Below are 16,817 nucleotides of genomic sequence, written 5' to 3'. Positions count from 1 at the left end.
TCATTTGTTTGGTTTTGTGGGTATTAATGTTTAGTCCGTACTGTTGACTGTACTCGTTTATTCTGTCCATTAGCCTCTGAAGTCCCTCTAAACTATCTGCTATCACCATGGTGTCGTCGGCATATCTAACATTGTTTACTCTTTCACCATTTAGAAGGATGCCTTCGTCTATTCCGTAAAGAGCCTCGTTAAAAATTTTAGGTTTTATATACTTTTACAAATTATACAGAATAGAGGGAACCTGTATAATTATTCCAGGAAATACTTAACGATCAACAAATTTATTGTGGTCATTAAAAGATCAACCATTGATAGTGAAACTCACTGTTAAAATGTTTACAACTTTATGAAATAAAATGTATTCTAATCGTTTTTATAATTTTATACGAGTTTTTAATCGTTTTTATAATACCAGGAATTTATTATACAAACAAGATAACGACACTCCACAGTAGCTTCAATTTTACCTGAATACTTACCTGCTCAACTAATGTTGACTAAGCTGGGGTACTTGCGGTCGGGTTTTATTGCAATCTTTAAGCACTCAACCATTTTTCGTGAAATAAACTATACAATCCTGCTTTCTTTTGGGAAATGAGAATTCAGTTGGATTAATGTAGCTGGAGTCCGGCACTACAGTTTACTAATTCTCGTTTTATTTTATAATGTAGGTACAATGTAAACATTTCTGAATTTTTTATTATTGCAATATATGATTATTTTTATTCAGAAATGTAACGAATTTGTAACTATACATAAAAATTGGAATAAATATTTTGTTTCCCACATTTTATTCTTAGCTTCAAATCATTATTTTTTTATTTTCCATTATTCGAACATTTGATGGATTATCGATTTATTAGTTATGTAAAGCATTTTATAAGCAATATTTTTTTGCCACGTGGGTAGGTTTTTTCTTTATTTTATAACATTTCTTTAGTTATACTGTGAACCCCTTCCCATAACAGTTGGCCCACCTATGGAATTTGCAATCCCATATCTTTATAAGTTCCCATATTAATTAATACGGCATTTGTATTACTATTTATTAAAAACATTACCCTTATGGTTTTTTATTTATTTTCAACAATAAAAAAAATTCACTAAACCCTGGCTATGCATTCACTTATGTCAATGTACGTTGATTTTTTCATAATTACGTTAAATCCAGAGGTAGCTATGGAAAAATGACATCAAAACAATAATATTGTCAGTTAATGACAAATGTATTTTGTAGTGTTGTAAAGCTTTTTGTCGTTTGTGGATTGTACAATGGGTCGAGGTAAAGTTATCGATGAGAAAATTAGTTCAATCAGTATTATATTTTTTAATTTTGGAAAATCCAATTCGGAAATCGCGAATATGTTGTAATTGTCACGCTATAGTGTAAGAGATATAGTCAGAAGATACAAAACTACAGGTTCGGTCGTCACAAAACCTAGAAATGTACGAAAAAGTAAAATAACAGATCGAAGGACATTAAGACGCATTATAGTGAAAAATCGATGAGCAAATTATATGGAGTTAAGCGTTTTGTAGAGTGACGTTATTGGAAAACACGTTTCTAGATCAATATGTCACCGAGAGGTCCACAAATTAGGATTTGTTGGAATTGTCACGCTATAGTGTAAGAGATATAGTCAGAAGATACAAAACTACAGGTTCGGTAGTCAAAAAACCTAGAAATGTACGAAAAAGTAAAATAACAGATCGAAGGACATTAAGACGGATTATAGTGAAAAATCGATGAGCAAATTATATGGAGTTAATCGTTTTGTAGAGTGACGTTATTGGAAAACACGTTTCTAGATCAATATGTCACCGAGAGGTCCACAAATTAGGATTTGGTACTTAAAAAGTAAATTTTACAGTTTAGTATAGAAAAAATTAGTACGAGTTGTTTTTAATAAATTTCATTTTATTTTAGGCTAAGGAAAAGCCACTTTTAATATTACAACAAAAGAAAAATAGAAAGATGGTCAAAAGAGCATAAAAATTGGACTCAGTCGCAATGGAATTCAATACAATGGAGTGATAAGTCCGGATTTGAAGTGTGTGTTGGAGACAATAGGAAACGCGTCATTCGCAGGAAAAATGAAGCTTTCCATCCCGACTGTCTGAAGAGAATAGTCAAATTTCCTGCATCTGTCATGATCTGGGGCAACATGTCGTCTAAAGGTGTGGGAAAGTTACATTTTATCGAGTTGATGGTATTGTAAACACGGACAAATATTTGAATATTTTAGAAGAATCTCTTTTACCGATTATGGAACACCGTTTAACATCAGCGGAAAATTTTGTCTTCCAACAGAACGGCGCGGGTTGTCTTACCTCAAAGAAATGGATGGAAGACCATGGCATACCACTTTTGGAATGGGTTTCTAACAGTCCCGACTTGTCCCCGATAGAGACTTTGTGAAATTGAGAAATGAAAAAGCTTTGAGAAAACAGTGCTAAACTTTTCACATTTTTTTTTGGTAATATTACATATTTTATGCGTTTTTTTAAATTTGTTATTATTCTGTTTAATCAATAGTTTTCAGTACGTTATAAAATATTTTCTATAATTACGAAATTCAAAAATGTTGTTCGATGCATTAAAACTTCTAAAATTTACGCTGCGCTTTTATTTTTGTTCTCTAAAATTTAATTTTCTTATCAATCTAACGTTAGGCCAACTGATATGGGAAGGGGCTCGTATATGTACATTAGCACAAGATAGTGAAGAGACGCGAGGTCTGGGTGCGCAGTGGCAAAAATGGAAAAGTGGGGACAGCTTGCCAATACTGCCAGTTGCAGTGTTGTAACGTTGTGATATAAATATGGAAGAGTTGATAAAACAAACGAGACATCAAAAATTAAAATTAATGCATTTGCTGAGAGTTTATTTCGTTGTACTTACTATGATTAATTTTTATACAACGGAGAAAATAGCACTAACAGTTGATTGCTTCAAGTTGATTGCTAACAGTTAATGTGAACTATGTAACTATGTAACTGAACCATGTGTTAATTTGGGAAGTATTGAAACGTTAAGAAAAGAAATTTGTAATTTAGGTTTTAGTCGTAATAAATCCAACCAGTCATTGCATTTTATTGAAAAAGAACAGTCATTTTCACCGATAAAAACTATTTACATTCTACAAGAATATAATATATAACAACTAGTTACACTAAAGAATATAATTGGAGTGATGCAAGCGCAGAAGGTTTCTAAGGGACAAAGGCTTATAATTGTTGGGAATCAGAATGATTTTGTGAAAGGTTTCAACCTAAAGAAATCACAGAGGTAATCACAAACGAAAAGTGGAGACTAGCACAACTAAATAAATTCTGAAAACTAAAATTTTATAAGATATTAAAAGTCTAATAGAAAAATTACTTTAAAATTTATCACCCAATAGTGTTATCGTTGGTGACAATGCACCATATCACAATAATCAGGCGGACAAAGCTCCTAGTTTAAGTAGAAAAAAGAAGACATTAAAACATCGTTAAGAGAAAGAAATATTTCATTTGAATATAATATGCTTCGCCATGACTTTTACTATTTAATCAAAATCAATAAGCCCAGGTTTGTAAAATACGTAATTGATCCTACCACAACAATATGGCCATGAGGTATTAAGACTACCACCTTATGATTGCGATCTTAATCTAATCGAATTCATTTAGGCTGCATTAAAACATCAATATGAAGAAACGTAACGTGTTTTTTTTTTGAAAAATTTTCATTTGAAGAATGGAAAAATCTATATTCTCATTGAAAATAAAATAGTTATAACAAACTGTCGGACGAGACTTGGCAACAACGTTCTGAATTTTCTAAAGACGTGCATATTCTACATGTACTTTCTTTTCTATCAACCTCGCGGCTCTTCGCTACTTTGGGCTAGTGTAAATCTAATGTACTGTACTTACCAAAGGAGCTATATTCGAATTATATTCTTCAACAACATAACAATATTCTTTCGATGCGTTTGTCACGATCCTTTCTGATTGCTCCACCATGGCTACAATTGTTAGATTGATGTCGTTTCGCATCATGAAAGATACCAAAAATCCAGACCATGACAAAAGGTAAAGTACTAATCGAGCTGGAACCTGACCTGTAACAAAAAAGTTTGTTTTAGTCAACGATTGATCTAATCTAATCGATCTTAACTACTTAGTTAATAATAAATGTGATTTTATATATACCGCTATTTTATTTATGTTGCATTAAAATGATCACAGAAGTTTCGGTAAAACGAAATATTCCTTAATAAACTGAAAAACAGTGTGAAAAGAGAATCCAACAGTAAAATAAAGTTCACAATCAGAAACGCACCCCCCATTCTTGAATATATCCTGAATATACCTATTTTGTACTTTTTGAGTATAACTAACTTCTAATTTATTTTTCACAGATTTTCGCAAACCTGACCTCTTATTTTGTAAACACTCTTTATACAAAAAAACTCAAAAAAATGAGAAATTGTTTACTTTGGAAATTAAATGTAGTCAAATTAAACATATTAACATACTTAGTATAACGAAAGATTTATTACTTTTTAATTTTAATGCAATGTTGCAAACATTCGGTTTTGATAAATTAAATTAAATTCAATGAATATTATAAAAAAATATTAATTAAAATTAATTAAACATAAATATAAATTGTAATGAAAATTACAAAAAGCTATTAAACCTGTATAGTAAATGTAATAGTAATAAGTATAATGAGATTGGTTTTAGATGAGTAGGAAGGAGAGAAGGCCCACACACACACACACACACACACACACACAGTTTTATCGCTCAATGTGATGAAGAGCTTACGTAGATGAATAAATTATGTTCGATAAAGCCAACAACATGACCAGTACCTACTCAAAATATTGCCAGATATGAGATGAACGATAATATTACATATACGAGAGTGACATCTTCGGACAGGATTCTTGTTGATGAAGTTCTCGTCCAATTTTCTCGTAAAATTTTATCCATTACATAAAAATTGCTTTTGCATAAAACACTACACGCCATTATCCAAAGGCAATTTGTTGCAAATTCTTATGTTCATTTTTAAAAACACTTACTTTAGTTTCTATGGAAACTTTTACTCCCAAATATGTCGATGACATTATATGTGCAGTTTTATCGTATCACATCATACCACAATGAACATTTTTAATTCATTTAATAAACATCTTTAGTTTACAATTGAAACTGAAACAGATCTTAGTATACCATTTTTAGACACGAAGGTAATAAGAACAAATGACAATATTTTGACATTGGCTTGGTACCAAAAGCCGACAGCATCAGGCAGGTATATAAATTACTCTTCAAATCATACCACTCATCAAAAATATAATTCAGTATTAAGTATGAAAAACAGGATAATGTCTTTTGTGGACGACATTTTTTTACAAAAAAAATCTGGACATATACAAAATTTTTCGTAACAACGGCTATCCTAAAGAGATTTAAAAAAAAAACTTATTTACAGCAGTAATTATGATGGCTTTACAGCAGTAATGATGATATATAAATATGATGGTCCCGTCGATGATTCTATTAACAAGTCAATCAAATATAAAAAAAACTCCCCTTTATTAATGGTCTAACTCATTCTGTCTGTCCATGTTTAAAGATTTTCCTAATATTAGTATAGGTAAATACAATACCAAGAACAGCAAACACACCAAGAAAGATGATATATAAATATGATAGTCCCGTCGATGATTCTAATAACAAGTCAATCAAATATAAAAAAACTCCGCTTTATTAATGGTCTAACTCATTCTGTCATATCCATGTTTAAAGATGTTCCTAATATTAGTATAGGTAAATACAATACCAAGAACAGCAAGCAACTATTTTCAAAAATTAAAGACCCAGTACCAACCTTATATAGAAGTAATGTTGTTTATGAAATACCGTGTCTAGGATGTCAAAAAAGCTACATTGGCCAAACATCACAGTGGTTAAAACAACGCATTACACAACATAAAAGTGATTGCTACTAGGGAAAAAATACTTGGGCAGTAGTTGAGCACTATGAAAACACCGGTCATATGCTAGACTATAACAAGGCTCGTATTTTGGCAGACTCGTAATTACAAAAGTAGATTATTTCTGGAGATGTATTACATTAACAAAAATTAAAAAAAAAACTTTAAATTATAAAACAGACACCAGACAGGTAAGTAACATATATAGTAATACATAAACAACATTTATAAATATTCAAAAAGCTAACACTCTTCTTTCTTCTTCTTGTATCATTCTTCTTACTTAATGTGTATATTAACGAACGTGCTTAAGACAGTTAAATCTTAACATGCAATATTTTAATATAAGTTTTTATTTGTGAAATCTTTTAATTTCTGTGTTTTTAAATCTATTTCTACTACGTCATTTGTTTGTAATGTTAAAATTGTTTTACAGTGTACTGAGGAAGCTATTTAATCAATGGAGAAATATTAAGTTTTTAGGAATAACAAAGATTTTTATTATAGACCAGATACCTGATATTTCCTACGTATATATATATATATATATATATATATATATATATATACAGTAGAACCCCTCTTGTCCGCCCTCGGATAGTCCGACGCTCCGGGTAATCCGACCTGCTTGGCTTCGCGGAAATCCCCGGCGGTCGATTTGTTTACGACGAAAATTTCTCCGAAAATCACAATCCATTCTGTCAGTATTATTTCGAACTTTGTGAGTTAAAGTGTGTACATTATTTTCAACATGTCAGGAGCAAAACGTAAACACGTTACGCGTTCGTTAAGTGAAAAACTTGCAGTGCTTCAAAGGCTGGACAAAGGTGAATCACTACAAAAAATTGCCAAGGAACTGAATGTAGGCGTTACGACTATTAAGGATTGGAGAAAAAATCGAAAAGAAATTGAATCACATACAATGACGATAGTAGATGGAGAAAACGCTCTTAAAAAGCGAAAAACATTAAAAAAGCCTAAACTTGAACTGCTTGATAGTGCTCTATGGATGTGGTTCAGTCAAGAAAGAAGGAAGGGAACTCCGATATCTGGCCCAATTATAAAAGAAAAGGCAATAATTTTGCACAAAAAACTAGAAGTCGGAAGTGAATTTAAAGCCAGTGAAGGCTGGATTGATCGTTGGAAAACCCGTCATGGTATCCGGTTTGTCTCAATTTGTGGTGAAAAATTATCTGCTGACGTCGAGGCGGCTAAGGAGTTTTTTGTGAAGTTTCAACAAATTGTAAAAGAAAATGAACTGTTACCTTGCCAAGTCTATAACATAGACGAGACAGGCCTAAACTATAAAATGCTTCCAAACAAAACCTTAAGTGCGTCAAATGAAACCGTAGCGGGAACGAAACTCATGAAAGATAGGCTAACTGTTGCTCCTTGTAGCAATGCTGATGGAACACACAAGCTTTCGCTGTTTGTCATAGGCAAATCTAAGAAGCCCAGGGCTTTCAAAAACATAAACTTATCATCCGTGCCGGTTTATTATCGCAACCAAAAATCTGCTTGGATGGACTGCAATCTTTTCAAATCTTGGTTTTTTGACGAGTTTGTGCCATGTGTTGAGAAGGACTTGACGAAAAAAAATCTTCCTGTTCGAGCTCTACTGCTATTAGACAACGCACCATCGCACCCTTCTGAGGAAGATTTAGTAAAAGGGGATATAAAAGCTATCTTCCTCCCACCAAATGTCACATCACTTATCCAGCCTATGGACCAGGGCGTGATAGAATGTTTTAAAAGGCGTTATCGCCGAAAATACATAAGCTCGATTTTAGAAAAATCCGAAGAAGGATGTGATATTTTCCAAGCCATGAAATCACTCAACATTAAAGATGCTATCTATACAATGGCTGAGTCTTGGGCAGAACTAAATCCTGACACGCTAAGAAAATCTTGGCGTAAGCTTTGGCCAGAAGTTATGATCGAAATTGACCAGGTCGAAGATGAGCAAAACGACGTGCAGGAAATCGTTACCAATCTTCAGACCCTGGATGCAAATATACCTGCTAGTGAAGTTGAGGAGTGGATTGAACAATGTGACAAAAACTGCGAAACCAGTGAAGTGCTGAACGATAACGAAATTGTTGCCGCTGTTATGAAACGTGACGGTGACGGAATCGTGAACTCAGAATCCGACAGTGATGATGATGACGAGCCTCCTGTCCGGATTTCACACACCGATGCCAAGAATGCTTTTGAAATTGGCCTTCAGTACATTGAGCAGAACTCAGCATCAACACCGATGGACATCGTGTGGATGAAAAAATGGAGGAACATTGCAGCTAAATCCAGAATTTCATCTTGTAAACAAAAATCTATTACTGATTTTTTTACTAAGTAGGCCTACATAGGTAAGCACTAATTTTTATGCTACCTTTTTTGACATTATATATTTACATACATATTTAATAAATAATGTACAAACAAAAGCTTTTTTGTATTTTATTGAAATATAATTATTTATTATATCACTGTAGAGAATAATACAGTCGTTTTTTAAAAACACATACATACGTCATACACAATGACTTTTTCTGATAATCCGACCTTTCTTGCGTTCCGACCATACTGCTAGTCCCGAGGGTGACGGATTAGAGGGGTTCTACTGATATATATATATATATATATATATATATATATATATATATATATATATATATATATATACAGGTCGCAATATAGGACGAAGCAATTATAAGGAATATCCAGATCAACTGCAGTAACAAGAACATTTCTCGAACAGTAGCGGATATTCCTGATTAACGAAGAGAGTGGAAGAAGACAAAAAAGTGCTCATAATCTTCACATACTTCATTTATATGCACTAGCTGTGATACAAATAAATAAATTATATATAGCCTATTTAAAATAAACATAAAAATATCCGGTTCATCATCTCTACAGAGGAAATAATATTCGATAAAAATAGGAACTACAGGATCTTATCACAACGACAATCTGGACGCTTATTTCTGAACCTTTAAATTGTGACAGTGGCGGCCGGTCAGGGTCGGCAGTGCCGACCCACACCTTTATAGGTATTATAGTTTTTTTAATATTTAATTTAATCAGTATTTCAATAATTAATTGTGGCAGGTAATCAGTTGATGTTATTTGTTTTTGAGAAATAAAAAAATATCTGTGAGATAATAAAGACTAACTTTTATTCATGATTTTTAAAAGAATTCGACCAGACTAAATTTTATTCATGGTTTTTAAAAGAATTCGTCCAATCTGAGCGTTAAGTGATCCCTGCGTAGACACTTTTCAAATTGATGATCCGATATCGGAAACATCCATCCGCCAGTGAATTCTTAAAAAGGCACGTTTTGAGTGTTCGGCAAGCCGATCCCAACCTTGACGATTTACTTGTAAAAATCAACGGAATATTAGTTGATTAGCAACCAAATATACATTTCTTTCCATATGAACTTAATTACCAAGTACGGCAAATTTAAATTTGCCGATGCTTCATTGGGATTGGTGATTGGTCGCAAACTGTACATTGCCAACGCGGGATGAAATGTTATTTCATATAAGAACGTAAGTTGAAGTGATATTCAGTGCACGAACTAACCTTTCTTTCTGTGATTAATTTTTATTTTCTAAAGTAATACTGTGATACGTTACGTCTGCCGTAAATAGTTAAAGGTTAAAGGGTTTTTTGACATATTAGAAGTTTTTTTTTAAATTAAAGTGTAAACAAATTCAGGTAAATTAACCTAAAAAATGCAAGCCATGGGAGAAAAATGTCCCGGCTTATAAATATTAGTGCGGGTAAGGGAAGTAATAGATCATTTTCAGATAATTGGTACAGCAAGTACTCATGGCTTACCGGGAGTGAAATAAAAAACAAACTTTTCTGTTGGCCTTGCATTTTATTTTCGACAAATAGGGGCAAATATCAAAATCCGTGGTGTGAATCTGGTTACGATAATTTAAAGGAATTATTTAGGGCTTTACATAAACATGATATTTCGAAAGATCATACTTACAGCCAGATTAAATTAGATTTATTTGGAAAACAAAATATCTATGTTTCATTAGATAATGCCCAACGTGAAAATGCTATTAAACATAACGAAATTGTAAAAAATAATCACGCAGTTTTACGTCGTTTAATTGATATTGTAATTTTTTTAAGTTGTCAGGAATTATCTTTTAGGGGACACGATGAATCGGAGCATTCGTTAAATCAAGGTAATTATAGAGAACTAATAAAAATGTTTAAGAAATACGATTTGGAATTTTCTAATTTACTTTCTGACTCGAAGACATTTAGCGGTGTATATAAAACAATCCAAAATGATTTAATAGAATCAATTAGTTACATTTTGAGTAACTTTATTGAATCTGAGATTCAGGAAACCATTTGATTTTTACTAGAAGTAGATGAAACTACCGACATATCATGTCATTCACAATTATCAATTGTTGTTCGATACGCGTTACGTGGTAATATCTATTAGAGGTTTTTAGGTTTTACAGACGTGAGTAAAAGCCATAAGGCAGAATATATTTTTGGTGTTTTAAAGGACAGATTAAAATTTTTTGATATCAAAAATAAATTGGTAGGGCAAACTTATGACGGCGCTACCGTGATGTCTGGTGAATTAAATGGTCTCCAGGCAAAAGTTAAAACTATTGCACCGCAAGCTTTATTTACTCACTGTCATGCGCATAGAATGAATTTAGTTTTGCAGGATACATGTAAGAATGTCGTCTTTTTTTGCCATTTTAAGCGGATTTGCTTCATTTTTCTCAAGCTCGCCTAAACGGACTAATGTTTTAGAACGGTTTGTTTCGAAAAAAATGGTAACAGTTTGTCAGACGCGATGGAATTTTAAATCTCGGTTAGTTTTCACTGTAGCAGATTTTCGTGAACAGCTTTTGGAAGTTTTTGATTTTATTATTGAATGCGACGATTTTGAAAGTGATGATATCTCGATCCGTGAAGCAACCGGTTTGAAAACTTTATTAAATGATTACTCTTTTAACATACTAACATACTCTTTAACATACTAATATTTTTAAGAAAGTGTTTACTCAAACCGATTTGATATTCAATGTTGTTCAAAATCAGTTAACTGACATTATTCACTCCAAAAATAGAATAACAAGACTGGTGCAAAATCTCAGAGATTTTCGTAATGATAGTAATTTCCAGTATATACGCAGTGACGTTTTGGACTCGCTTGATATTTCCGAACCGCCAAAAAAAAGACAAAGGCATGACACAGAAACAGATCTCGAAAAACGAGTATATTTTGAAATTTTGGATACTATTATTATGCAAATAGATACTCGTTTTTCGAATTTTGAAGATTTGCAAATTTTTGACCTCTTTGACGATTCAAAATTTAAAAGTTACGCCAAAGAATTTCCAAGATATTTATTAGACAAGTTAATTAAAAATTATCCATCATTCTTTAATAAAATAAAATTAGAAAATGAATTAAAAGTTTTATATGCTGATCCAAATATTTTCGGAAGATGGGATAAGTTACAAGATATGTATAATTTTATATACTGTAATTCATTACAACAAACTGTTACCGAAATTAATAAATTATTGTCATTAATTCTCTCATTACCACCAACGTCTGCCTCAAATGAACGAGATTTCTCTTGCCTCAAAAGAATCAAAACGTATTGTCGAAATACCATGAAACAAGAGAGAATGTCAAGCTTGTCTCAAATGTCAATAGAAAAAAAACTTTTAAAATCTCTCCAAAACTCTAATAAATTTTACAATGACGTTATAACCCATTTTGCTACTTCCAAACAACGTAGACTAGAGTTAATTTATAAACATGTTTAGGTTCTAAATTTATAGGAAAAAACAAAAAAAAAAAAAAAAAAACAAAAAAGAAGACAACAAAAAATCTCCTATAATGATTGAAGTCTTTATTAGACGGAATACCTATCTGAGGAGACAAAAAATACCTTGCCGACCTTGTCTCTCAAGCCACGAGCCGCCACTGAATTGTGATAAATATTCGCAAACGAAAAGCTACAATTTAACCAACGATTTTTCAAAAACTCACCTAACAAAACATTAAATTGAACTACATAAAGAAATGTTGGAGATACGCAGGAAAATCTACACGAGAGAGGATAAAAAATGAGAAAATACATTAATTCATTGCAGTTATAAATGTATCATCATATTGCAAAGTCCAGTCGTCAGAGATTTTACCACCCCTAAAAATCATTCATACGAACAAGCTAATTTTGCTGAGAATGTCAATTTTGGAACTCTAAAAAGTTGCAAAAAGTTTACCACTTTTACCCCTCGGCTTCCCCCTAAAACTCCTCTCACAGGGAGGAAAACGAAAAAAATCGATTTATCAATAATCTGTATTCCGTAGAAAAAAATGATTCACATAAAAATGTAGCTGAAATAATTTTATACAAAAATGTTTACTAGCCCTTTTTTTTGAAAAATGAACTGTTCTCTTAGAAACAACGCTTATAGGGACCGGTAATTTTCAATGTAAGGTACGAGCGCGAAATCAATTTTAAATAAAATTTGTAAATCAGAGCGTCCTCTCGACAAAAATCAAAATGTGTTTTAAAGGTGAAAAGTGCAGCTATCTTATAATATTTTAGTATATTGCCGCAAGTGAAGTAAGTTTCTATATTCTGGTAAGTGTATAAACGTTGTGCAATTTTTGCCATTTTTTTCTATTCTCATGAGATCAATAAAATTTAACACTTCCATTGACCGGTCGCTATGAAATTTTCATTGCTGGTGCATAATCTGCAAAACCTATAACATGATATGTCGATTTTAAGTTTTGGCAACAAATATTCACATCACAAACGATCACACGTCACGTGAAATGCTTCGTCGAAGACAGTATTCTTCTGTCTTTTTGAGTTGTACGAAATGTGTAAAAGATTTACAAACTTCAGCAATTTGAAATTTGTAAATCTTATACACACACGCAATGAATTAATGAAGTGTTCCCATGTTATCGAGCTCTAGGTGACCTGGTAATCCAAAAGGAGGAGGCTCCTACACGGAGTTGTGTACTCTACCATCCTCTACACGGCACTAATCTACAGTGCGGCAGTGGAAACACTGCCGCTACACCGCGCGTACTAAGAGTCTCTTAGTACGCGCGGACAAAACTTGTCTGCTGCGGATAGCAAGTGCTTACAGGACTGCGTCTGCTTACATCTGTGAAATAGGGAGATGCAACGGGAGAATGTCAGAAGCGAGGAGAGGGTTACATCCATTGTGAAGTGGCAGGACGAGTAGGATACAATGGAGGATGTGGCACAGTGGACAAAGTCACTGATACCAAATCTGCGGAGCTGGCTGGACTGCGGACACAGGCGCTTAGAGTACAATCAGACGTTGGTGCTCACAGGACACGGGTATTTCTGAAGTATATCAAATAGGTAAGAGAAAGTAATGAGCTAGGAAGGGTGTTTGAGTCGCTGAGGGAGATGGTAGACAAGATGGTGACGAATGGGCAGTGGTGAAACAAAATCCACAACTATGTGAGAAAGGTGCTGTCGATAAATGGAAAGGGAGAGCGGGAGCTAGATGCAGTTCTAGTAGGTATAGACGAGGCAGAACTAGGCCCGCATGGGTAGGAAAAAGTAAAGGTTGACAATACAGGGGTAAATGCGATTACGAACGATAGTCAGAGAGGCAGAAATGACGGCAGACATGAGAGAGAGAGAGAGAGAGAGAGAGAGAGAGAGACAGGATAAGTGTATTAGGGTGAGTGTAGACTGAGGTGCACACGGGACAGCTTATCGCAGCTCTGCTTGAGACTAAATCAACGACGGTCGGGAGGTATGTATGTATGCGTAAAAAGGAAAGCGAAGAAGAAACCGTAGTTAGGCAGAGACAAACGTGGTGGTCCTATGAGTGCGAGAGACGGAAGCTGATGTGTGGTGGCGAGCGACTAAGAATCGAGCAAAAGAAGAACATCGGGGTAAAGTTATGTTCTAACGGACAACGGACGGTTCCTAGTATGAGAGGAGTGGGGTTTAGCTGGTTCCATTCACATCGATATAGAAGGCAGGAAGGTCCGATTCAAGGTCGACGTGACTCTGAATGGGGTATTCTTTTAATTTGGCCACGCAGCACTGTCGGAAATGTTTACCTCCGGCGTCTGTTTGCAGATTCACCACCTAGTTGAAAAAAAATTACCTGGAATGTTGGAATATCTCTCAAAAACTTTAGTAAATGATCTGGACGCTGCAGTGCCGTTTTTTGCATGGTCGTTTAGAGAGTTTCACTAATACCCAGCTGTTTGATGTTGTCTAGAAGGTTCTTTGGAATTAAACCAGTAGTAGAGAGGATAATTGATATTGTCTGGTTGCCTTCCAATCTCCATTATCTATTTCTTTGTATATCAAGATCTCTGTATTTGGCGATCTTCTCGTTGTATTTAACACGCAGATTATTTATTGTTAAATATCACCGTATCAAAAACTATCGTTTCTCTAGTTACTTTAATAACTAGTAGGTGATCTGGTCTATTATATGTCTTTGGTTTATTCGTCAGCACAGTACGATCCCAGTATAGCTTCTAATTGTCATTCTCAAGTATACTATCAGGAACATATGGACATAATCGGGGGCATAATAATGAAATAATTTATAGCATATATTATTTATTCTATTACTATTGAGCTACTATTAAATTTTTTTGTTCAACTAAATTAACAGACTCATTGCGGACTTTCAATAAGAGCATTTCTAGAATATTTTACAATTTTTAATCATAGCCTATTATGCACATATGAAAACAAAACAAAAAATGACTATAGAAAGATAAGTTACTAATAAATTCGGTAAAAACATCGAAAGGTCATTATGGTCATTATGTCTTATTAAAATTTATAAAGAGTATTCTGGCTGCTTACTTTAAAAAGTAGATCTGTCCACACTATTTTTGTTTGAATACTTCAAAATCATTTTAATAAGGCAAATATTTATCTTTTCATTTTCGAAACAAAATTAAATTTCACTGAACATTATTACAATTACCCTAGCAATAACAGTTTTCAGGAGATTATTTTACCTTTTAAGACTAAAATTTAGTAAATACTTAATACCAGCAATTACTCATTAAAATCGTTATCAATACTTATCAGTATATTATATTGGTACTTACGGAAAAAATCAACTATGCAAGACATATTATTCCGAACGAACACAGATATATTTGCACTAGATGTAAAGTGACTAATTAATAAATTATTTAAAACTTTGCGTTTATTTGCAAATGCGAATAGCATGCATTGTTAAAACGTAGCTAATCAATTCTTGAATATTTCGGAATTATATCGATTGTTGTGACGAATTACTAGCAAAATAAAAAAACAATTTTTTTCAAGATATCGTAAAAAGGCAGTCAGGTAAATATTGGGTGATCTAAAAAATAAAGTTTATTTGAAAAACAAACTTGTAAAAAACAGCGAATGTTTCACAAAATTTACTGGCAACTCAGGATCGTAAGGACAATATTTTTTGTTCGTCCGACTATTCTGAATGTTGTTTATAAAAAAAAAAGATTAAATATAAGAACGATTACGTCTAACCGAGTAGACTATTGCAGAAAAATGTGCATCTAAATTTTATATATCATTTTACGAACCTTGTAATTTTCGCCAGAGTACAAAGTTTAAAAATAAATAAAATCTTGCTGCCAGCATTAACACCGCTAGCTGTTAATTTATTATGAAGAGGGATAAGGAGCTTAGTTTAATTAGTGACAAAGCGTCTCTAAGTGACAATATGACGTAGGCGTACTACTGTTTACATAAAATAGTTAGAATATTGTTAAATATGTTTTGTCAAGTTACCTTTCAAAATATTTTGATCCGTTAGGGATTTGAGTTACAATCCATTTTTACCAACAATTTGTTTTAATTGTAACATGAAAGTTCATCAAGTATTTTTCCAATTTTGAAAAAATATTTTAAACATTTTTGTGTAAAATAAAAATAATCATAAAAATGGGTTCTTCATACTTTATGGGTTCTTTATACAAAAAAATTTACCACCGGACTTCGGACACGGAAAAAATGTTTAAAATAAAAAATATACCTAAATTAATTTTAAACAAAAATTTTTTTAAGCACTTTTTGTGTGGAATGAACTGTTCTCTTAGAAACAACGCTTGTAGCGACCGTCGATTTTGAATGTCAGTTACGCGCGCGAAATCAATGTTCAATAAAATTTGTATCAGCTCGACAGTAAATATTCGATATCTTTTGATGCAAGTGTCCTATCCACAAAAATCAAGATGCGTTTTAAAGGTAAAGAGCGCAGCTGTTGTATGCAGTTTTTGTATTTCCCGAGAATAAACTCAATTTTCATGAAGGTGTTAAATAAATAAACGTGGCGCGATTTTTGCCAATTTTTACGATTCTCGTGAGATCAATAAAATTGATCATTTTCATTGACCAGTCGGATTAAAATTTCTATTTTTAGAGGTCAATCTTTAAAACTTATCACATGAAATTTCAATTTTGAGTTATGGCAACAAATCTGAGGCAATTGAAATATGAATTAAAAAACGCAAAATTTAATGTTGTTACTCCGCCTCCGGTAAGTTCTGGGTGGATTGAGTAGCTCAGTAAATGCCGGTGCCGGTCCCAAGCCCGGAAAAAGGAGGAGGGTTGAGGCGATGGGCTAGCAACTCATCCCTTGTCAAAAGAAATAAATGCTCAAAATTTCGACCAAAAGCCTCGGAATACAAAGGATGGATCAAAAGACGACTAATGCAACGGAAAAGGAAAATGATATTGGCTACATGGAATCTACAAGGA

The 16,817-nt window shown here is 33.1% G+C and overlaps 1 protein-coding gene across 3 annotated transcripts in view; it reads right to left on the bottom strand.

Annotated features, from left to right (window-relative positions):
• MFS17 (Major Facilitator Superfamily Transporter 17) overlaps positions 1 to 16,817 on the bottom strand; it is a 211,198-nt gene that overhangs the window by 53,368 nt on the left and 141,013 nt on the right. For all 3 annotated transcript variants that reach the window (XM_072522892.1, XM_072522893.1, XM_072522894.1), the window contains one exon: positions 3,922 to 4,109. In XM_072522892.1, coding sequence (XP_072378993.1) covers positions 3,922 to 4,109 — 188 coding nt within the window. The remainder of the gene's footprint in view (positions 1 to 3,921; positions 4,110 to 16,817) is intronic.

The sequence above is a fragment of the Diabrotica undecimpunctata genome, chromosome 2 (genome assembly GCF_040954645.1).
Source record: "Diabrotica undecimpunctata isolate CICGRU chromosome 2, icDiaUnde3, whole genome shotgun sequence".
Lineage (NCBI taxonomy): Eukaryota > Metazoa > Arthropoda > Insecta > Coleoptera > Chrysomelidae > Diabrotica > Diabrotica undecimpunctata.
This window is presented reverse-complemented; position numbering and strand designations above follow the sequence as displayed.